This window comes from the organism of the source record quoted next, unplaced genomic scaffold (genome assembly GCF_019419815.1).
Source record: "Pyrus x bretschneideri cultivar Hongxiangsu unplaced genomic scaffold, Pyrus_bretschneideri_v1 Contig65, whole genome shotgun sequence".
Lineage (NCBI taxonomy): Eukaryota > Viridiplantae > Streptophyta > Magnoliopsida > Rosales > Rosaceae > Pyrus > Pyrus x bretschneideri.
Genome location: NW_025999804.1, coordinates 321695 through 346558, shown reverse-complemented (window position 1 = coordinate 346558; position 24864 = coordinate 321695). Strand labels below are relative to the sequence as shown.

The 24864-nt window shown below is 40.7% G+C and overlaps 1 protein-coding gene across 1 annotated transcript; it reads left to right on the top strand.

The window, feature by feature from the left end:
• Positions 1-10749: 10749 nt before the first annotated feature.
• On the top strand, positions 10750-22230 carry LOC125472150 (importin beta-like SAD2). The gene is made up of 22 exons (XM_048573246.1): positions 10750-10987; positions 11394-11529; positions 11620-11707; positions 11920-12069; positions 13196-13358; positions 13464-13648; positions 13761-13934; positions 14890-15035; positions 15113-15236; positions 15330-15510; positions 16579-16738; positions 16821-16862; positions 16941-17059; positions 17147-17345; positions 17878-18009; positions 18453-18556; positions 18992-19171; positions 19576-19715; positions 19865-20004; positions 20367-20527; positions 21104-21230; positions 21329-22230. Exons 1-22 carry the CDS (start codon positions 10898-10900, stop codon positions 21487-21489), a joined length of 3102 nt encoding a protein of 1033 aa, XP_048429203.1. The 5' UTR covers positions 10750-10897; the 3' UTR covers positions 21490-22230.
• The last annotated feature ends 2634 nt before the right edge of the window (positions 22231-24864 follow it).

The window sequence follows — 24864 nt, the reverse complement described above, 5'->3', positions numbered from 1 at the left end:
TAGTGTATAGCTTGGTTTTTATTTATTCGTACTTTTATTATTATTCTTAGCTTCCACACTGTGCACATGGTTACGTCACTCTCTCGTGATGGCCAGCATGCCCTGATCTCGGTCGGGGTGTGTCAATAAAGCAGTGTAACTAAAACCCTTTTTAAATTTGTTGGCCTTATGTCATTTTAATGTAGTTTAAAGTTTTGGTTATTACAATTATAACCGCCACCAACCACCCATAACCATTGCCAACCACAACTCCCTACCATCTTTGTCGTTGCCATCACCCACACCCTAACCCACCACTATGTATGCTATGCAAGTTAATACATTTTTTCACGAGATTGTTTGGTGCAAAAAAACGTGTAACATCATGTTCATTTTACATCCAAATTAAGCAAACAATGTGACTACTTCTTTTAGCATAGTTAAAACTACAACTTTACAATTAATTAGTCTTAAAGCACATTGGAAGCAATTTATACAATGATATATTTACACTAAAAATGAAAAATTAAATTACTATCAAACTCGATACTCACGCTCTAACAAAAAAAAAACAAAAACTCGTTACTCATGAAATTCAAACTTAACAGCTACGTTTATTTATTTATTTTTATATTTTCAGTTGTTATTTTCAACCCAAAAGAGGCTTTCAACCAAATCAAGGATAGTGTTATTCACACACCCATTTTTACTTGCATATACCTTATTGATTTTTGGTTATTAATCTTCATCAATTCATTCGATCTAACTGACGAAAATTAAAAAAAGTGTGAAAAGTAAAAATGAGTGTGAATATTGTGGAGCCAAAAATAATCAAGAAGAATATGAAGGACACACATGGATTTTTGGGTTAAAAGGACAAAATTACCCTCGAGGCACACTGGGATTTCTATGCGCAAGAAGTAGGCAATCATCCCTCAATCAAGTCAAAACTGCCCAAAATAGGTATTTATTCAAAACCTATTTCATTCATCATCATCAAATATTCTCCACAAGGTAACCCCCAAATCATTCCTTTTTAATTATATTAATTAGCTAATTAATTGATTTATTACCTAATTAATTGATTAATTAGCTAACAAATCATGAATCTCACTGAAAAAAACCATCCAAGTGGCCAGTCCCCATCCTCCCAAAAAGGCCAGCCACACCCCTATAAATACCATCTCATTTTCTCCAAAACTCAATTCGAACTCTCTTGCAAAATTCTCTAAATTATCCAAACACTTTTCCCTGAAAATTCTAACTTTGGCATCGGAGATTCTTCGGCCAAAGCCCCCACATTCATCGTGGGCGTGTGAGGCTCTTAGCCTTGACCTAAGGTGTTATTTGTTTTATAGGTGCAATTTTGTCCAAGAAGAAGAAGACGGAAATTTGCATCCACAAATTGGTGCTTTCATTGAGAGTCTTGATCAAACGCTCGTAAAAGACTCTCGCATTCAAGGTTTTTCGTTTTTTTAATTCACTTGTAGATTTTTCATACGTTCTTATTCTTGGAATTTTTATTTTTAAAAATTCTTCAATAAAACTTAAAAGAAAAGTACAATGGCAAGAGATTTGGAAACCTTGATGAACGGAAATTCTAACGTTCAAGGATTAAGACTACGGCGATCTACGAGGCCCAACACAACGATGAATGGAGCGGCACTACCCTCACCAGGCACCACGACAACCACCCTCAGCAAGGCCCACGGTGCCATAACCACGGCCTAAGTCGTGCCATTCAAGCCCACACGAGCCCAAGCCCAAGGTAAGACGGCCCGAGCCACTCAAGCCCGACGCAAACCCAAAGCGTTGCCGAGCCGAGCCTTAGCCGCACACCCACTTACACCACATGCCGAGCAGCCTACTCTCATGGCCCAACCTACTCCAGTGGCCCAGCTTGTTCCCATGGCCTTCCAATCAAACCAAATCGGTCCAAGATTAGTTCAATCGTCCCGGCTTCAAATTTTTGGGCCTACGATTAAATCGGGGGCATTTTCACCACATTTCTCAACGGATTTGGCATTTCCCAACTCAAATCTCGGGCACAAAGTCTCCCACACTTCCGCTGCTCAAGAAGACGCATTCCTTCCAAGCTCTTCCAACCCAAATGGAGAACAACACTTGTCTCGACTTGTCATAGAATTGACGAGCGCCTTTGTCAAGCAGACGACTTTGGTGAATCAGCTCTTGCAGCTCACCAAGATGCAACGTGCCCCAGACGAGGTGTCCCAAAGTAGGACAAAGGCAAACAAAGACGCTCTCCAACAGCGTCCTGGCAAGTTGCCACTGGATCGGCCACGTACGGAGCATTCGGGCAATGTACACTTCCGATAGGGCCCTTGAGATTGCGTATACTCCTGTTTTAACGCGCCGATGAGTGTACACTCTCGACTAGGCCCAAGGATGAGCATACATTCACGATTGGGGCCACATTCCGATAGTCCACATGAGCAACCTTCCAGGCGAAGTGTTCATTCGTGGTTAGGCCCGCAAGGAGCATCTTCCATCTTACATCCTAGTAAGCAGCATGAAGGACGGAGAGAAGCAGTCACTCAGTCCAGCTCAAGCCCAACCAGCAGCCTGCGAAGAATTCCCTCGCTTATTAAGAATGAACCACATGTATCATAGCCACAGCATAGACCAGTAGGTCACTACCAAGAGCAGCCGAGAGCTCCGTTACCCCTAACAAAGGCAAATTCAGGAAGAAGTAGTAAGGCTCATAACCGAGCGATTACGCGATTTCCAACGCAACAAGGTCACTAACGAGGCATTACAATGGGACATGACTAACATAAGCAGGTCACCCTTCACGGACGAGATCGAGAAGGCAGAGCTTCCATGCAAGTTCAGCATGTTAAATTTCACATCCTTCAAAGGGGATGGAAACCCGAATAGACACCTAACACACTACCGAAACCCAATGATCCTTAATTGAAACAACGACGATCTCGTATGCAAGATATTCGCCATCACTTTACAAGGTGAGGCGCAAGATTGGTTCTGCACTATGCCGCCATAATCTATGTAGAGTTTTGAAGAATTTTCTTTGGTTTTCACCAAAGAATATTCATCCTATCACTCAATCAAGAAAAAGTCCTACCACTTGTTCAACGTCAAAAAGAACCTAAAGGAGTCGTTTCATGACTATGTGAAAGGTTCAAAACAGAGAATGCAAAGATAGTTGCATGCAATGACTCAATAGCTAGAGCAACCTTCCAAAAAGGACTCCCGGTAGACTATCCCTTGTTCGAAGAATTGATCATGAAAGAAGATCTAACTTTAGCAGACTCTTTCGCTTTGGCAGATAAGCATGCACTTTGGGACAAGGTTTGCCAATGCACATTCAAGGGAAATCCAAGCGATCTTGAATATGAAGTCCCCCACTACTCTGAAGGAGATTCAAGGTCTGACTGGATGAGCAGCCGCATCTAAAGCAGCAATAAACTATACCCTTATATGAGAAGTGCTGAGGGCCCAACTACCTGTATTCTACAATTTAAAAGCTTTCATCGATGCTGAAACCAGCTACCATAAATTCAAAAGCTAACTTTGGCCACAATTGTTGCAACCCGGAAGCTCAAGTTATATCTTCAGACGCACGCAGTCATCCTCATGATGCACTATTCCGCCCAATCCAAACGCAGGATGATAAAGTTGCAGGCACTGACGGGGCAAAGTTTTTTGACGAATGCAACAACTCAGCTCAAAAGGCATGCCAAAGGTAGATGAACACTGGAAGGACACTCGAAAGCAAGTTTTGTCCTTATCACCCCAAAAGGTTTTACATAGGAACAACATGTACCAGCAAGTTGAGCATCACCTCCTGCTGCGCGTTTAAATAGCCGACCCTTGCTCCATAATTCATCTTTAGAGTTGCCTGATATCGGCAGTTGAGCATCTCCTATTGCATGTAACATGGTCCCAGCTCCACAGCTCCCTACCGTACTTTTATGCCTAGCCTAGGCGACGCAACAGAGCGACCCAATGACGCTTTAAAGGCAGCCGAGCACGCCCTAGCCATACCTACTTCGCTCGATGGAGACTTTTGGCATTTGCACATCGACGACGCATCAAACTACAAAGGCTCGGAAGCTGGCATAGTTTTTTGTCACCCTAAACGATTCGATGCTCGAGCAGGCGATTACTCTAGGCTTCAAGGTATCCAACACCAAAGCAAAGTACGAAGCCCTATTAGCAGGCCTCCGAATGGCAAAAGACTTGGCAGTGAAAAAGCTTACAATTCATTCTGCTTTCCAGCTAATCACCAACCAGACTACTGGGGAGTACATTACAAAACATCCAAGGACGACGCAATATTTAGAGAAAGTACACAAGTGACTTGAGGCATTTCAGACTTACACCCTCACTCAAGTTCTGCGGGTAGACAATGCCCACGCGGATGCATCAGCCAGCCTAAGCTCTGTCCTTGACCACCAACTCAAACGCTTTATCCCAGTGGAATATCTAGACAAGCCAAGCATAAAGGCGAAGCCGACAGCCGAAGTTTCACAAGTTAGTACAACTCCAAACTGGCAAAGTTCTATTATAGACTACCTGGTCAATAACACACTCTCTACGGAAAGGTTGGAGTCTAGAAAGCTCTAAATAAAGTCAACACATTATTACATGTGGAACGACATTCTCACCCGAAGATCCTACACTGAACCACATCTCCGCTGCCTAGTGCATCCCGACAACCTAAAGGTTCTAAGCTCAATCCACGAAGGTGTTTGTGGAAATCACTCCAGAGGCCAATCCTTAGCACAGAGGGCTCTTAACGCAGGCTACTACTGACCTACCATGCACCAAGACGCTAAGGAATTCATACAAAAGTGCAATCGTTGCCAATGCTACAAGTCGGTACCAGCACTACCTGCCAGCAAACTACACTCGCAGATAAGTCCTTGGTCGTTCATGCAGTGAGCTAATGCCACCGGCTACTGGGGGTAGAGGCATGATGATCATGGCAATCGATTACTTCACTAAATAGGTAGAAGCAGAGCCTATAACAACCATGACTTAGACAGACATAGAGCGTTTCATATGAAGGAACATCATTTGCTGATTTGGCATTCCTTAGTCCATCATCACTGACAATGGCATGCAATTCATGGGCAAAGATTTGGCGAAGTTCTTCCAAAAGTATGGCTTCAAGCAGCACATGTCCACGCCAAGATATCCTCAAAGCAATGGGCAGGCCAAAGCATCCAAGAAGATGATCCTCGATTGCTTCAAGTCCCTATCCGGCAATAAGGGAAAATGACCAGACGAACTCGCTGGATGTCTATGGGCATATCGCACCACCAAAAGACTAGCAACCGGTGAGACTATTTTCTCTTTGGCATTTGGTTCAGAAGTAATCATTCTTCCTAAATGTCATTGTGCCAAGTATCAGCACTCTACTTCCAAGCATTAAGCATAACAATAAGGAGATGGCCATAGGCTTAAACCTGGTAGAGGAGAAGTGCGAACAGATCATCACCTGCATCACAGCCTACCAGCAGCAGCTCATCTCTAGCTACAACAAAAGGGTCAAGATTCGGTAGTTCCAACCCGAAGATCTAGCCTTAAGAAAAGCCTTCATCATTGCACACAGAGAAAGCTTAAAAAAGATATCCTATTTGGGAAGGTCCATACAAGATCAGCAAAGTAGGCGGCAAGGGTAATTACACCCTCACCACCATGAATGACAAAGAGATCAAAAAGCAGTGGAACACATACAATATGAGGAAGTACCATGTGTGACCTCCTACCACATCAAAGCCCGAAGATTCAAGCAGCTCGACGGGCAACACATCACAAACTAAGGACTATCCAGTTGTTATGCAGTTCCTACCTTACAGATAAGTTCTCGTTCGTTTCATTCATTTTTCAATCAGGAATTCATAAGTAATCTACAACTTGGCTCGGCTGCATGCTTACAACAACTGATCATTCCTGCACTTCAAAAGAAAACCACGCCATTCTTAGGGACTCATCGTAGGAATTGCGCCCCCCGAAGGACCAATCATGCACTGCAGTGCGATAAGGTAAACCAATTCCCCGACACCCATTTAGGTCTGCTCTCTAGTGCGAAAGGATAAACTAATTGCTCTCCAGTGTGAAAGGGTAAACCAATTCCCCTACACTCACATGCGTCTGCTCTCCAAGGCGAGAGGATAAACTTATACTCCGAATATCTAGACATGGATGAGTCAGGCTGCCCTGGTATAACTAGGTGCATAATGGCTTGTGCTGGATGCCTAGAAGTAGCCACAATGGTCTTTTTCAAGGCTTACCTAACTGAAGGATTTTAGGCCTTTTGGCCTAATCTGTAGGGAATCGGGCCTCGGAGACAGATGAGGCACATTATGCAATACGCCCTATGGACAGCTACCCTGGAACCCTAAAGCTACTACCGAGTGCACTAAGGTAGCCTACGATTTCTGGAAGACTACATATAGCTTACCCTTCGAGCAGTTAAGCCGCGCTAGACTTATATAACAACACATTTTTGTAAACAAGCTAACGTGAATATACAAAGCTTTATCCACTGCCGACATGCTACGTAGTCGATAAGCTTCCCCTCTGCTAAGAGCAGAACGACTACACCAAGTCCTAAAGTATTGTGATACTTGTTACGCAACCTACGGAATTGGAGAAAGCCAATGTTAACAGCCTAGTGGTCACGCGAACTTGTCTGCTTCTGTAAGTAAGGCGTCCAGCTGCCGCCCTTATAGCTAACAACTTTGCAAAGTTCTACACCAACACCTACGACTGCATAGGCTACGCGGGCCTGTCTTTATAGAAAAGTAACACGCCTGCCACTGGTTAGGGCATGTACAAAAGAAGCAAAAATGGAGAAAAACGAAGGAAGCAAGTTTATTAAATTTTCTAGCAAAATTGATAAACAATTAGTAAAGACTGAAAGAGTTCAAGCAAAGCAAAAACAACAAGGAAAACAAAGAAAATCCTAAAGCCTACATAGAAGATTACTCCTCAGTAGTTTAAACGCTTCACAACTACTCGGTCGCCACACCTTCAGCAGTCGCGGCACCCTCAGCAACGACACCATCTAGTGCTTCATCCCTGGTTGCACCAACTTCTTTGACTACTTCACCAATAGAGGCCTCAAAATTAAAGGCAAGCAAGTCTTCTGGAGAAATAGAAAAGGTTTCGAAGTCTCTCCCAGCAAACTCAGAGTCAAACGGCCTACCAAAGAGATTATCTACATAACCCAACTTGTAGAAATCAGCCTGACTCTGAACAAATGGAGCCTCGAACCCAACCTTTTTACCTTTTGGCTGTATGGAAGTGCTGCACCTCATCCACTTCTTTCTTCAAACTTTTGTTAATCTCCAACACATCTTGGAGTTCTAACACTTGGGGTTCAAGCCTATCAACGACCTTCTTGAAGTGGATTACTTGGTTATAAGTAGCAATCAACTCTTCATCCTTTGCCTAAGTAGTGAAACGAAGCTCAGAAACGGCACGCTCAAGATCTTGAATCTGAGGTATGTAACACCCGATCTCTTTCTCTGCATTTTCATACTTAACTTAGATCGCGTCAAGCCTAGTCTTCAAGTCAACAATCTCTTGGCAAACGGTCTCAAGTTGCAGAGAAATGAGGGTAGAGGCATGAAACCCCTTCAAATTGACGAGCTCAAATTCCAACCTCTTAATCTTCTCAACACAAGAATAAGCTTCGGCCGACACAGCCTTTGCCACCTCTTTGGCAGCCTTGGTATCCTTTTGGTCAAGAAGCATAGACTCGGCTACCAGAATAGCCGTCTTCTGCATCATGGCAAGTAGGGCAATCTTCCTATACTCGGTCGTATGTTTCGCAAAGGAACTTGGGCAAACAACCCCTTTAAGGCCATCGACAAACTTGGCACAAGCATCCATGTCTTCAAGCAAATCTGGTTTCAAAAGCGCACAGATCTCAACAGCCTCCCCAGAAGCAGGCTTAATGGATTTCTCACAGCTGCCCACGTGAGCATTCTTTTCCTTCCCAGCAGGCAAATCAATCTTAACAGCAGGAGAAGTGGGCCTGGGCACCACTTTAGCAGCAGAGTCTACCTTATCGCTCTTCATAATAGCAAGCCTCTCCAAAGGTGAACTGGACTTAGCTCCCAACGGACGTCTTGGTATAGATTTCGACACTACGGGCATGACAGGACCTCTACGTTGAGCAATTACATCAACAATCGTACTAGCCATTCTTGACATGGCAAGTGCCACAGGCTCAGATCTAGCAACCTTATTTTTTTTCCCATTGAAAAAAGTCATGTCAATCACAGGCCTTTCGGCAGCAGGCTGGACCTTCATGAGCAGCGGAGGAAGTCTTCAGTTTTTTCTCAACGGCATCTCTTGAGCAGGTGGGTAAAATCTCTTCCTTCCACCTTTATTCACAGTAGGCTCAACGACAGCGATCAAACGAGCCAATGCATCCGCCTTGATCTTCTTTACCTCCTTTCTCGTGAGCAGCCCACTTTTCTCCCGGTGAAGAGGACTAAGCAGCCAACGCCATTCACAGTACTCAGTAATGGAGCTCAACCTATACTGGTTTTTCCCTCTTTTTTTCTCTTAGACCAATAAGCAGGAGGCCTGCATGCCCAGCATTCCAGCAGCCCATGAGGCTCGCGACCTCCTCATTTTTCTCAATTGTCGGCTTGGCCAACATTAGGTCCAAGAGCCCAAAAGACATGAGCCATGCGGCTCGCCTAGCACTGCACCCCAACGCCTCAATCCGAGGCCCCAATCGCACGAACTGCCCTTGGCTTTCGCCAAGCCAAGCATCCCAAGCAATGGTCCCTACCACAACACATTCTCGACCCATGCCGAGCCGACTTCTCGCCCTTGCTAGCCAACATGGCGCACCACCCCTACGGCTGCCCCGCAACAGCATTATCTAAGAAGAAGATAACGAAAATTAAATTTTTCTTACCTCGATGCGGTGCGGAGAAGATGAAGAAAGCAATGAAAGACGATCCTTTGCACGGGGAGGGGGAACAAATATCTTCCAACTTTCTCTCTCTTGTAGGGTAGAATAAATTGCTTTCTAAAGTTGATTTAATCATCTACTTAAGGTAGACTTAAATAGACTTTAGAAGTGATTTATTTCCCTTTCCTAGAAGGATCTAATTTCCAATTAAAGAGGGAATCTACATCAAAATAGGAAACAATCATATGTTTCCTAAAGCAAGAAGATCACTACACCTGCTGCCTCTTCCCGCAAGCAACCTAATAGGTGTGGGGGCATTTGTGGAGCACAAAAATAATCAAGAAGAATATGGAGGCGACAAGTGGATTTTTAGGTCAAGAGGACAAAGTTACCCTCGAGGCACACCGAGATTTCTACGCTCAAGTAGTGGGCAATCATCCATCAATCAAGTCAAAAGAGCCCAAAATAGGTATTTATTCAGAGCAATTCCACTCCTAAAGACTTTGCGCCAGCACCTAGCGCATTTATTCACTCAGTGAACAGTGATAGACCCCAATAAACAGTAATAGGCCAAGAGCATCTCCACCCCTAAAACTTAATAGCCTAGTCAATTTTAATAAAATATTATCAATTTTTATTATAAAATAATAATTTAATTTATTAAAATATTATCAATTTTATTAAACCCCAATCCATCACTCCCACTCCCTCTCAAAACCTCACCTGTCGCGCCGCTCCCTGGAACCTCCCTCTGCATCTCTCTCTCTCTCTCTCTCTTTCTCTCTCCCCATTCGGATTTAACGAGCTCTTCCGGTCTTCCCCACAAAAAAATGAAACACTGCAGCAGCAGTAAGGTTCCTCGACCCACCTTTTCCATCCTCAGCTGGTTTTTCCCGGAAAATCAACCAAACAGCCAACAAATCTCACAAAAACCAGTTTTTCCTCATGGGTTCTATTGGAAGGTGGCCTTTTTCTATCCAATTTTTTAGAAAATTAATTTCTTGAGCTTGGTATTGCAAATTGTGATATGGGTTTTTCTTGGTTTGCCGGGTTGCTTTCTGGGTTTGTTTATCATTGTTCTGTCAGAATCGGAGGTTGTCACGGTTGGCCCGGCTGATGTCAGATAGCCCGGCATTTGGATATGTCGATTTTGAGCCAGTCTCTTGCCTGGCTTAGGCTGAGTGCCAGCCTATCTGCTGGGTTGGAGGGGAAAGCCTGGGTGCCGGGCCATTTTTTTGGCTGGGTGCTGGCTTATCAGTTCCCCAGTGGAACTGCTCTCAAAACCTATTTTATCAATCCTCATCAAATCTTCTTCACAAGGTAACCCTCAAATCATTCATTTCTAATTATATTAATTAGCTAGTTAATTGATTTATTATCCAATTAATTTATTAATTAGCTAACAAATCATGAATCTCACCGAAAAAAACCATCTAAGTGGCCAGTCCCCATCCTCCCAAAGGGCCGGCCACGCCTCTATAAGTATCATCTCATTTTCTCCAAAACTCAATTCGTACTTTCTTGCAAAATTCTTTAAATTTTTCAAACATTTTTTTCTCAAAATTTTAACTTTGGCATTGGAGGTTCTTCGGCTAAAGCCCCCATCCATCGTGAACGCGTGAGGCTTTTGGCCTTGACCCATCTTAGTTGTTTTGTAAGTCCAATTTTATCCAAGAAGAAGATGAAAATTTGCATCTACAAACACTACCCTAAATCAAATACTATTTTCATATTTTGGTATGTGACCCCTCCTCCAGAAACGATATTAGTTCAACAACCGTAAACCCTAGTGCTTTAAATAGCAACACAGTCCCTAGCTGTCTCTCTCCTCAACTTTTGTCTAAAAACCCTAGCAAGTAGTCACTACTCTCTCTCCCTCCTCCCAATTCCATTCGCAATCATATGCCTTTTCCCCTTCGTGGGTTTTGGATTGATTCGCATCAAATTCCGATCGTCGAGTTTTGATCCGAATTGGAGCTCCGATCGTCAGCTATGGATCTTCCTAGCGTCGCTGTGATACTACAGGCTGCTCTCAGTACCAATCCCGATGAGCGCAACGCCGCCGAGCAGAGCCTCAATCAGGTGCATACATCCTTCGGTTCGCTTAAATTCGTTCAGCAATGCCTTGTACCGAAGCTGTTTCGCCATTTTTTTTTATTAAGTGGTGGTAATTTTGATGCAAAATTGGGCTTTTTATGGTTGGATATGACCTTGATTGTGCAATTTGATAGCTTTACTTGTTTTTGTGGTTGACTTTCTTTGTGTGTGTCTTTCGGTTTTCTTCTTTTTTCCGTATTATAATATTAATGGATACACTTCAATCCCAATATTTGGAAAAACTCTTTTTTTTAGTCTCTCCAACGAAATTTCACTACTAAATATCAACTAGAACATGACAAGTGGATAGTTGAGGAGGTTTTTTTTCTTCTAACTTACAACTTTATTTCCTTTGACGGAGTCGTCAATATGGGGTTTTTGTTTATTGCAGTTTCAGTATACACCACAGCATTTGGTGAGAATGTTGCAAATTATAGTGGACAGCAATTGTGACATGGCTGTGCGGCAAGTTGGCAGCATCCATTTCAAGAATTTCATTGCAAAGAACTGGTCACCTCTTGATCCTGGTATTCAATGATTGTGTAGAATTTATCTAGTATCGAAAGCCCACTGGTGATTCCAGTTGGCAGTTGCTTATTCTTTGCGTGTTGATGTAGATGAGCAGCAGAAGATATCACAGAGTGATAAAGACGTCGTGAGGGATCACATTTTAGTCTTTGTCACACAGGTTCCCCCATTGTTAAGGTACTTGCTATTTTGTTCACTGTTTTCAGTTACTTTAGTTGAGATGTGTGCATAGCTAGGTAGATGAAACCACTATGGCTGCGAATGCAGACATAAACATTCTCAGTAGTTTTAGTTTGTTAGCTTTTTATAATTTTATGTGTTGTGTAATAATGTTTTGTTTTTCTTCTTATTTGCTGGCAATGTCAAATTTCAAATGTCATGTTGTACAGGGTACAGCTAGGTGAGTGCCTGAAGACAATTATTCATGCTGATTACCCTGAGCAGTGGCCACGCCTTTTAGACTGGGTGAAGCATAACTTACAAGATCAACAAGTCTATGGAGCTTTGTTTGTTTTGCGGATTCTCTCTAGAAAATATGAGTACGCTATGTTATTTGTGCTAATTTTAAAATAATTCCTAGAATAGTGGCTATTATGTACAGCTGCATTGCCTTCTGCTAAAGCTACAAGCCTAGCTAGTTTTATATCTGATGCATGCTAATGATTTTGAATCTGTAGTTGGTTTGTGAGTCTGACTTATATAATTGACGACATATGTTCTCTTATATGAAGTGCTTCCTATCTACTATTCATTGGAAAACTATAGGATTCAAATTTCCCCAAATTTACTTAGTTACAAGTTACAACTTACATGTTGAATAGATTTTATAAATACCCTTTTGTGCTTGTAACCATCTTTGTGTGTGTGTGTGTGTGTGTGTGTGTGTGGGTGTGTGTGTGTGTGTGGTCTATTCATGTATCTAGACATGCAAACTGACTATTGGACATTGTGAAATTGTCATTGCAGTGGTGAAAGTGTGGGGTTGATTCAGTCCACCCAAATTAAAATATAGGATTACGCGTGCATGTTGGTTAGGGTTCATGTATATCTGTAGGCCAATATTATTTCATTCCAAATTCAGAGCATTGCCTATCACTACTAAATACTAATTCAGCTTTCATTACATCATCAAGACTATAAATATGATCAATGTCATCACCTTTATGAAGTACAGTATCAAGTTACTATATCATTACTTCTCTATTATATTTCTTTTTCTATTGTTTTACTCGCACCCGCAGTTTATATTGCTAATTTGATTCGCTCAAAATGAATAGAATGAGTATCAAAGTTGCATATATTTTATGCAGTGCAGAATTCTAATACTTGCTATGCAGATCAGAACTGCTGAAAAATTCACAAGTTCTCACTTTTTAAGCTTTTTTTTAATTATTTCTATGTTGAAGTTGTATTCTTAACCTAGTTTGTGTAATGGGTAGTTGAGACTTGAACCCACTGTGCGTCTGTAAGTATAAACCTTCAAAATGATCTGTAGTTTTACGCAACATGGCATCTTCATAGACAATTGTTGTTTTGATTAAGCTGTCATCTTTCTAGTATTTCCAAGTGTTGAAATAACTTTCAGAAAGCCTTACGTTTCTATATTTGTGTAATATGTATCTTCCGAGTTACTTTGGAAGTTTAACTTGTTATTTTAAATCTTAGGTTCAAAACTGATGAGGAGAGGACACCAGTTTATCGCATCGTTGAGGAGACATTTCCACCTCTGCTTAATATATTCAACAGGCTTGTCCAAATACCCAACCCATCACTTGAAGTAGCAGATTTGATCAAGCTTATCTGTAAAATTTTCTGGTCATCCATATATGTATGTTCTGGACATAGAGGTCGAAGGAATCATGATTATTGTTCAGTAGTATAAATTAATATTAGACAAACTTTTATATGTATCATTTTTTGGTGCCTCTTTCAGCTAGAGATTCCAAAGCAACTATTTGATGGAAATGTGTTCAATGCTTGGATGATGCTTTTCTTAAACATATTGGAGAGACCTGTTCCTTCTGAAGGCCAGCCTTCAGATCCCGATCTTAGAAAAGCATGGGGGTGGTGGAAAGTGAAGAAATGGACTGTCCACATTTTAAATCGGCTGTACACTCGGTAAAGATTTAGATAAGGGTTTTTTTTAGAATAACTTTTAGATCAAATTAACAATGAACAAGAACTAGGCATATATCTGACATTTTGTCCCATTTAATATTTTTATTTCTAGGTTTGGAGATTTAAAAATTCAACTGCCAGAAAACAAAGCATTTGCTCAAATGTTTCAGAGGAATTATGCAGGGAAGATTCTGGAGTGTCACTTAAATTTGTTGAATGTGATCCGAACTGGTGGCTACTTACCTGACAGAGTTATCAATCTCATTCTTCAGTATTTAAGCAATAGGTGGGCAATTTTTTTTTCATGGGTTAAACCCTTCTATTTGACTGCATTTTGTTTGTCTGGTGCTGTATTTATTCTTTTATTAATGATCTTTTTTGTTAAATTTCATTTAATCGATAGTAAGGTGGCCTAAACTTAAATGGTGTTGCCGAATTATTTTTTTGTGATTCATATGGTCCCAAATGTCTAATGAATATCTATTGGACACGGAGAAATCATGCACAAGGGAGAACAATAGTAGTTCTGACAATGCTTTAAATTCAACTCTGCGTTGTCTAGCATGGGTTTTAAGATGTATGATGTGGAAAAGTTACTTGTTTTCGGTAAAATTATTGTTTTGTGGTACATCTCTGAATATTTTTGGAAAATTGAGTGCTTTTGTCTGTCCAATATAAATTCAATGAAACTCCATAAGGACTGGTATCTCTTGACTAAGATAATTTTTCATGTCAAAATTAGAATATTTGATGTACCAGATTTTTGTGAGCATGGTTCCATAATGTTATCTAAAACTTCAAAGCTGTGCTAATAGGTCCTGATGGTTCTTTTAGCCTGAAGAACCTTAGCACCACCTCATTTGTTACTATTCCGTGATGCGGTTCAGCATATTATTCATGAATATTCTGAAAGTTTGACGTGATTGTTACTTTTCCATTTTATTATCTCCTTTCAATTTTAAAATTACTGTGATCCTATGAATATTAAATGTACTTGACTTTTCATGTAGTTCCCCTGAGAAAGAAATCCTTGTTTTTGAAGTGAACTTATTTCATGTGACTAATCAATAATGTTGTAATCCCTAAAGAAAAAAATTTGTTAAACTTATGTTGTTGAGTGGTTTCTGTTGTATTGGATCTGTCAACCTTCAATATGAAGTCTCTGTATACAACCATGTTGTTTTTTTGTGTTAATTAACTTATGATTTGCCTAACCTCCTTTCATTTGTTTATATATGCAGTATATCAAAGAATAGCATGTATAATCTGCTGCAACCTCGACTTAATGTTCTTCTTTTTGAGATTGTTTTTCCCCTTATGTGTTTCAATGACAATGATCTAAGGCTTTGGGATGAAGACCCGCATGAATATGTGAGGAAGGGTTATGGTCAGTTTTCAAACTCTTGTTTTATCACTTGAAGATAACTGTTCATTGGTGGTTTATTCGTTTTCTTGCTGGTGCAGATATCATTGAAGACTTATACAGTCCAAGGACGGCTTCCATGGATTTGGTGAGTGAGTTGGTTAGAAAACGTGGAAAGGAAAATCTTCATAAGTTCATTCAATTCATTGTGGAAATTTTTAAGAGGTAGCTTTTCGTGATCTTTTGAAAATGATACGTGTGTATTGGTGATTCAACATTGACTTTTTTTCCTCTTAAAATTTTTATTTCCTGATGCAGGTATGATGAAGCACCAGTGGAATATAAGCCGTATCGACAGAAAGATGGTGCTCTTCTTGCTATTGGAGCACTTTGCGACAAACTGAAACAAACCGAACCCTACAAGTCTGAACTTGAGCGTATGTTGGTGCAACATGTATTCCCAGAGTTTAGCAGTCCTGTTGGTCATCTTAGAGCTAAGGTTTGCTACATGAAATTCCTTTTCTGTATTTCTTACAGTAATTGTTCGTATTTTTTCGGTTATGTTGCACCCCCGTGGTATTCTATAGATCTCTATTAAAACTTTCGACTTGTTGCCCCCATCCAAGAAAGTATTGCATATGAATAATGAGGTGGACGGTGACAAGAGGGTAGTCTTGAGATTCCAAGAATTGGTAGTATGCAAACAAGCATTACATGACTGGTTGACCACCAAAGCAGTACAAGAATTAAGTTACAATCAACTTGGAACACCGACCCTAAAGATCCTTGAAAGGATATCTGATCTTTCCATAATCAAGAATCTTTTATCTCACTTTATCCATACAATCTCAAAAGAAGCCCTCTTGGTCTTACAAATTGGCGCATGCTTGCTACACGACAGTCAGGAATCTGTCATCACTTGCAACTTTGTCTAGAAGAAACTCGAAATGTACGCCCTCGCAGACATAAATATATTAGATAGATACAGTGCACATGCACCATAGTGGGAATTATTGGTAGAAAGAGAGGGCCTGTATGCAAGGAGTATGGGTTGGAAAAATCAAAGTAAAAATAGTAAGTCGATTTTAAATGAACCATAGAACATCCTCTTTTCCTCAATCTATTATCAAATGTTTGTGGTGAAATGTTGGACAGCCTCTTTGTCCAGCAAGGGAGAGTGAGCTTTCAATAATAGTATTAATGAACTTCATTGGATTCCAAGATAAAAGGAATAAAGCTTTTCCTGATGCTTGTCAGTAACAACTGTTGCTTAATAACAATAATCTTCAGTCATGATAATTTCTGTGCAATAGTCTTTGGTTTTCATTGTTGAATTTTCGCAAGTGTTCTTAGTGTTTTATTGAACCCTTTGTAAATTAATGGAGGAGAGTAGAAGTTCTGTTTTTATTCATTCTTACACTTGACAGCAGTTTTAAATATAATATGTACTTTATTCTTCTTCCCTTTTGTAGAGTTTTCTTATGTATTGTATTCATTATACCCTTTTTTTTTTATTTTTTTTTAATTAAAAAGGCATTCTTATCCTTCATTATGAAATGAATATTAGGCAGCCTGGGTCGCGGGACAGTATGCTCATATTAAATTTTCGGATTCGAACAATTTCCGTAAAGCATTGCATAGTGTTGTTGCGGGGATGCGAGACCCAGAACTTCCTGTTCGAGTAGACTCAGTTTTTGCATTGCGCTCTTTCGTTGAAGCTTGCAGTGGTACATAGCTACATCTCTCTCTCTCTCTCTTGCATTCATGTAGTCTTTTTCCGTGTGTAAATTTTTTTTGTATGCTGTGCAGATTTGAATGAGATCCGGCCAATTCTTCCTCAGCTTCTTGATGGTATGTGGATAGAAAACTTGTTATGCATCATTAACAATCATCATGAGACTTACCCAATGTGTACATTTTTCTGTGCAGAGTTTTTCAAGCTCATGAATGAGGTTGAGAATGAGGATCTTGTCTTTACTCTGGAGACAATAGTAGACAAGTTCGGGGAAGAAATGGCACCTTATGCTCTTGGTTTGTGCCAAAATCTGGTAATATTTACTTTTCAGTTTTTTTGAGAGTACTTCTGCTTCATTTTCAAATATGCTTGCATAATTCTGTTGTTTACTTGTTTGTAGGCAGCTGCATTTTGGAGGTGTATGAATACAGCTGAAGCTGATGATGACGTTGATGACCCTGGTGCTTTGGCAGCAGTTGGTTGTTTGCGTGCTATTAGCACCATTCTTGAATCAGTGAGCCGGCTTCATCACCTTTTTGTCCAAGTTGAACCGACTTTGCTTCCTATAATGCGCAGGATGTTGACAACTGATGGCCAAGGTTTGAATGACACTTGTATTCCTTTGTGTCGTATATCTACTATCTAGTACTTCTGTTTAGTCCAGTTCAAAAAGTGGTATGTTTTACTGCTTTCTCTAGGGTCAAGGTCACTGTTATATAAAAGAATGTTTCACTCCTTTCACCAGGATCGAGGTCACTGTTATATAAAAGAGAACATTGCTTGATGGGTGTATCCTCCATCCTGAACATCATCAATTCTTTATATGGCAGTTTTTAATAATAGGAAAAAAAAAAACTCTTGGGTATTTTTGTTCCTTTAAAATCCCCTCAAGTCAGAAAAAGAAACTTTTTTTCTCTGATGCCCAACTTGATTTATACTACTTTGAAAAAATTTTGCAATTCAAGAAACTTACAATGTACCTTTGCAAATTAGTTTAATGATCTTTGTTATATTAGAGTTCAAAACAATAGTAAGATCGTAGGTTAAGATACCTGATTTCTTTCCTTGGTGTTATACACATTGCTGATTAAGGCTAACAGATCTACACCCCTCTTGTAATTTCCCTTGCAGAGGTTTTTGAAGAAGTGTTGGAAATCGTATCGTATATGACATTTTTCTCTCCAACAATATCTTTGGATATGTGGAGTCTTTGGCCATTAATGATGGACGCATTGGCAGAATGGGCTATTGATTTCTTCCCAAGTTAGTCCCATATTTTAATATCTGTGGTTTAAACTTCAATTTTACATGAAACAAGCACATGAAAAATAGTATCATTCCATGATTCCCTGCTTCATGTTCTATACTTTTGTTAATTTTTGTGATAATTATCTCAACTTAGGATATTCTGGGTAGAACCTATTGTTAGCGTATAACTAGTAACCTTCCATTTTCTCTTGATGCAAACAATAAAAATCCAATCCAAATAAACCTTAGGATTGAAACAAACCCAGCACCTGGTTGTATCTGTGTTCAGCCCTTGGTACACTTGAACTTGTAAAATGGTACAATGCACTGTACCTAATGCTTAACATGATTGCACAAAATTGATTTGGGGGAAACAGCAAAAATCATTTCGTAATTGGAAATTTTGATGGTTCATGCAATTATGCACTCATGTACTTGTATTATTTGTTCCTTTGTAGATATTCTGGTTCCTTTGGATAACTACATATCCAGGGGGACTGCACAGTTCCTCGCTTGTAAAGAACCAGACTACCAGCAAAGCCTTTGGAATATGATTGCAGCTGTGAGTTACTTCTATGTTACCAATTTCTTATATTCTTGTTAGACTAAAGAATGCATATAGGATATGACTTGTGCCCTTTATTTCTATATTATTTAAGCAACCCCTACTGAATGGAACAATTCATGAATAATAACACTAACTCAATTATCACATGAACTCAAGCAACTCACTAAAGTCAATTGGACAGAACTAAAGACCGAATATCTTCTTAATTGGGACAGCTCGTGGTTGACTTTAGTGAGTTGCTTGAGTTATGTGATAATTAAGTTAGTCACTTCATATGGTTAGATCCTAAATTGAGTTTCAGTTGGTCAAATAGATATTTATTGCAATGGCAACCAAGCAGACCCTTAATATCTATGGTGATTGAAATTTATGGTAATACGGTCTCTTTGCTCTTGTTGATGAGATGTGCATCCTTCTTCTTCTGTTCAGATCATGTCAGATAAAAATATGGAAGACAGTGATATTGAGCCTGCTCCAAAGCTCATTCAAGTAGTTTTTCAGAACTGCAGAGGGCAGGTTGATCAATGGGTTGAACCATATCTTAGAATTACAGTTGAGCGGTTACGCCGATCAGAGAAGTCATACTTGAAATGTCTTCTCATTGGAGTGGTAAGCAGCCAGACATCAACTCATGTATTTCTCATTTTAAATCTTCTCTTAAAGTCTTATGTCTGCCTAGTGCATCTGTGCCTTAGGGGAAACTAAACATTGTAGAATATTTATGTCATCATAGCTATTAGCCATATCATTTTTTCCCCTGGACCCAGTTAATTAGTTCGATGAAATTGGTGCTTTTGGCCACATAGGAATGTGGATTTATATTATCATGTACCTAGAAACTCTTATATTAGTCCATTAAAATAGTGAAGTCACTGAATGTTGGTTGAAATCTGACATGATATATATTGTGCTCGCAATATGGACCCTTTGTACGATTACTTTTTTTTTTTTTTTTGCCAAATTTGTATGATTACTTGAGATGTTTTTAATTGTTTTCTCTTTCCTGTTGGCAGATTGCCGATGCACTATACTATAATGCAGCTTTGGCACTCAGCATATTGCAGAAGCTGGGTGTTGCAACAGAGATCTTTAATCTTTGGTTCCAGATGCTGCAACAGATCAAGAAAAGTGGTGTGCGTGCCAATTTTAAGAGGTAATTCGTGAATTTGGTTTCACATTGGTGTTGCCCCATGAACTGAGTTTGTTTCCCTGTGCGTACCTGCCTTGTATGTGAATGCTCACATTGGTATTGCTCCTTGAGGAAGTGTTTGATGTAGAGCGTGATTGAGTTTTTCATTGCAGGGAACATGATAAAAAAGTATGCTGTTTGGGTTTGACATCATTAATGACACTCCCAGCTGAACAGTTGCCTGGGGAGGCGTTGGGCCGTGTTTTCAGGGCTGCCCTCGATCTCCTGGTTGCGTACAAGGAGCAAGTTGCAGGTATGTTTTCCCCCTTAACCATATAGATTATATACTAATACAGGCCTCCATTCTTTTGTTGTGTGCTTTTGTACTTTATATGCACTAAATATCTTTTAATCCTCTATTTTTCTTTCTTGGACTTGTCCACAATAAAGCATGAGAGGAATGTGTGGCAGTGATTTAATTTGATGAATGAGAATATTTAGATTTATAATGTGAATTATATTTAGAAATGAGAATATTTATGCATTTCAATGTAGCTAGGAAAATATGTTACTTTTACATTTTAATTTAAAACTTTTTTTAGCATGGCTCACACACTTATATAAATAAGTTTTTTTATTATCAGTTTTAGAGACTTATCAATGTTGTTTTGGCAGAAGCTGCAAAGGAGGAAGAACCAGAAGATGACGATGAAATGGATGGTTTCCAAACTGATGATGATGATGAATATGGTGATGGATCTGACAAGGAAATGGGACTTGATACCGAGGATGGTGATGAAGCTGATAGCGTTAAACTTCAAAAGTTAGCTGCACAGGTGTGCCCTGTTTTCTTATTAGAATTTTTTTTAGAGAGAATACTTGTTATCCTATGGTGGTTATATTTTATGATCTTTTTCAGACTAAGGGTGAAGTTAAACACGCAATGTGTAGTGTTGTCACTTTATACTGGTTTGTGATGCCTAGTATTGACTGAACAATTCACCCTTCTAGCTCATCCCAAATTTTGAATCTCTTTTCCCTTTTTTCCTTTATGAGACTAAAATTACATCGTGACAAGTTAGTCAGGCTTTCTGGTAATTCTCGACGCTGTACTTCTGTTCAAGTTCAGTTCCTTTAAATTATTGTAGTCCTTGTGACGTGTGCTGTGAAAGGCCAGCCTGGTGCTTGCCCGGTACCAAGTCAATAAAGATGCCTAACAGTCCCATAAGACCATTTAGGCATGCAATTTATGCAGCGCATAGTTCCGTGCATCCCTTCCCTCGAGGGATTGTCGCTAGCTTCTTTATTTTCAGTTCAAGTAATTATATTTTCTTTTGCCACGTTTTTCGCCTTAGTCTTTCTTGCTATGCATCCTTTGACGGAACATTAATTATCATTTGGGGGTGCTACAGTCAAAGTCTTTCCGGCCTAGTGATGAGTATGACTCAGACTCGGACGAAGATTTCAGTGATGATGAGGAGTTACAGTCACCAATTGATGATGTGGACCCTTTTATCTATTTTGTTGATGCGGTCAAAGGTATGAGTACAGTCTTTCCCATGCTATCTGTTTAATAACTTTTTGAATTTATGGCATGTCTGGCATGTTGCCTTATTTCCTATGCTTTTCTTGTGAAGGCATGCAAGCATCGGATCAGTTGAGGTTTCGGAGCCTTACGCAGACTCTGGACTTCCACTATCAGGCTCTTGCAAATGGTGTTGCACAGCATGCTGAACAGAGGAGAGCAGAAATTGAAAAAGAGAAGATGGAGAAGGCAGCAGCTGCCACAGCTTCATGATTTTGCTTCACTCGTTGTGGCTTCAATTTTGCCTTGCTCTTCTTTGCCTTTTCCCTTCATGTAGTAATGGGAATATAGAGAACGGTCCATTCAGAGTATTTGGTTGCTTTGGTGGTCACAGTTGTCGGTGAGCCCCAAGGACGTTTCAGTTTGAAGTACTTGGAGCGGTTGTCTGATGAGTTGCAACAATATGCAAAATTTTGGGGAACTCTGGAGCTGGCACATCAATTCTGGGTCTGGTTTTCAGTCATTGTCTGGTGAGTCAGGTCATTCTGTGGAAGGATACGCCTTGATCCGACTGTTTGTGTTGTCATTTTTCCTATTTTTGTTCTTGTTTTTCGTGTCCAAGAGTCTCCTGTGGTATAGGCATACCATTTATTCAGGTCGAGATTCTCTTCTACAGGGTATTGTTGATTTGGATCGCTTAGGTTTTCATTGTGCATACCAGCGAGGGTTCCTTTCACCCCGAGTGTAATATTTTTGTGTGGCCATTATATGGGGGGTTATTTGATGGCTGTATTGATAAATTTTTGTTAAGTCTGCAATTTTCCCCCTTTCTTCTCATCATTTTTTGGTATATAGAGTAAAAAGAAAATCAGTGGTGTCGATTTATTGGGTTGGGAGTTTTGACATGAATTCAGAGAGAGAGAGCTCCGAGGGTTGCTTTGCTGCTTATTGTAGAAGTGTGATGAACCTATTTTTTAACAGATTGGTTAATTGGAAATGGTGGATTTCTAGTTATTTCCTTGACTTGTGCGTTGTTTATTTTATTTAATCTGTTGTTGTGTTTTTGTATTGTTATAAGGTGGTTTATTGAATCAGCAGGCATAGAGTACATGCATGGATAACAATAGATAGCCAACGAACCATCTAAGCTTTCAAGGAACGGAATAAACACCATTGGTGCAATCCATAAGGATTTATGAGTCCCCTTGAACAAGAATATTTTTATGTCCCACTTTTGCATAAGGCCAAGACGTGCTTCCTCTAAGAGCACATTGGAAGAAGCATGAGGCTTAACTCCAGCAATCAAAGGTTATTTGACTAAATCAAAGGGTAGTTTTATTCACACCCCACATTAAAAACAAATTCTTACAAAATTCCAATTTTACCCTGTTTTTTTCTAAACCCACCCCTCATTCATTGTGGGTGCGTGAGGTTTTTGGCCTTAATCTTAGGTGTTATTATTTTGTAGGTGTATTTTCATCAAAGGAAGAGACGGCAAAAATTTGCATCCACAAATTCGTGCTTTCATTGAGAGCTCTGATCCAAAGACTCTCACTTTCAACTTCCTTCGTAGATCTACGAAGACAATGGCAGGAAATTCAAAAACTACAACCAATGGGACCCCTTACGTTGAAGGACAAGGACCAACCAATGGAGAACGCAACGTGGCTCCACGCCATCGCTCCTCGAGGCTTACCTCTGCAAAGACCACTCCTTTGCCACCATGAGGTACTGTGGCCATGCCAGCAATGGCAGCCATCTCTGTAATGGCCCATGGGGCAACCTCCATTCATTGCAAGGAAACCCTAAGGCAGGATGCCCACAACCCAAGCATTAGCAGGTGCAGACCCATGCAGCTGCTCGCCCTCAGCAGTAGCCATTGACACCTACCACCTTCACTTGGACACAAGTGCCAAACTAAGGCAGCCTAAGCGGCGCCAACCGCAATGCAAGCTGTAGCCCAATGCAACTCCAGCTAAAGGCCATACAGGACAAGCCGAGGCAGCCTAAAGCCCATGCGCCCAACCTACTCCCGCAGCTCATAAGACGGTCCAGCATGGTCTCAGACCAGTTCAACCAACCCAAATCCAAATTTCGAGGCCGACGGTTGAACCAAGGGTATTTTCACCCTACCTTTCTGCAAATCTGACCCATCTTGGCTCAAGCTTTTTACCTGGAGTCCATTACACTTCCACAACTCAAGCATACGTTTACCGTCCCAGCTCTTTCACTTTAAATGACGAACAACACCTATCCTGACAGGTCATTGAACTGACAAGCGCCCTCACGCAGCAGACTACCTTCGTGAATCAGCTCCTATAGTGCACCAAGATGCAGCGTGCCCCAGACGAGGTGTCCCAAAGTAGGACAAAGACAGGCGATGAAGTTTCTCTCCAGCTGCATCCTAGCAAGCAACCCCTCGACCAGCCACGAACCGAGCGTTCTGGTAGTGTACGCTCCCTCCTGGGCCTTCGAGATAGCGTACACTCTCATCTTAACATGTGGAGGAGTGTGCGCTCTCGGTTAAGCCCACGAACAAGCATACATTCACGGTTGGGGCCACATTCCAATAATCAACATGGACAACTTTCCAGGCTAAGTGTTCATTCGCAATTAGGCCACATTCCAATAATCAACATGGACAATCTTCCACCTCACATCAAAGTAGGCAGCACGACGGACAGAGAGAAACAGTCGCTCATTCCAGCTCAAGTTTAATCGACAACCTACAAGTAATCCGCTCATCTGCCAGGAACTTACCACATACATCGTAACTGTGGCATAGATGAGCCGAACATAGGGAAGAGTAGCTCAAACCAGTAGGTCGTGACTAGGGGTAGCTGGAAGCCCCACTGCCCTGCAGGGGCAAATTCAAGAAGAAGTAGAGAGACTTCTCACTAAGCGATTGCATGGATTCTAGCAATTGAAACCATAAACGAGGCCCTTCACAAAGACGTGGCACACATGGGCAAATCACATTTCACAAATGAGATCGAGCAAACAAAGCCCTCGCGTAAGTTTAATATGCTGGATTTCATCCTATTTAAGGGAGACAGAGACTTGGAAAGGCACTTGAAGCATTATTGCAACGCGATAATCCTCTACAGAGCCAACGACGCTTTTATGTGCACCCCTAGTTTGCAGGGCAAGGCACATGATTGGTTCCATATCCTGCCTCCAGGGTCCATCTAGAGTTTCGACAAGCTTTCCATAGTTTTCGTTAAGGAATACTCATCCTACCGCTCGATCAAGAAGAAGTCCGGCCATCTCTTCAACATCAAGAATAATCCGAAAAAGTAGCTTCGCAACCTCAGAAGAAGTCTAACACAACTTAAAAGAAGGTTGACAAGAAGCAGTCCAACGATTGAAGCAAGCAAAGGGCCAAATGCACAAACCGGTCCCCAGTAAGAGAAGGTAAGGCTACCAAGAACTATACCAAGTTCTCAATCCTAATAAACCAAATCCTCTGCGACCTTAAGAGTGAGCCTTGGTTCAAGCTACCAAGACAACCCAAATGAAACACCTCCAAGCTAGATCATACCAAGTACTGTGCGCTCCATCGAGGTCCTGGTCACACGACCGACAATTGCTATACCTGGAAGGACTACCTAAAGAAGTTGGAGAATGAGGGTAAATAGGACATATACA

Bases quoted from the DNA above. Each gene is read 5' to 3' on its own strand.
- LOC125472150 (XM_048573246.1), top strand. From the start codon at position 10,898: ATGGATCTTCCTAGCGTCGCTGTGATACTACAGGCTGCTCTCAGTACC. The intron at 15,511-16,578 runs GTTTGCTACATG...AATGAATATTAG, and splicing joins TTGGTCATCTTAGAGCTAAG to GCAGCCTGGGTCGCGGGACA. The intron at 17,346-17,877 runs GTTTGAATGACA...TTTCCCTTGCAG, and splicing joins GTTGACAACTGATGGCCAAG to AGGTTTTTGAAGAAGTGTTG.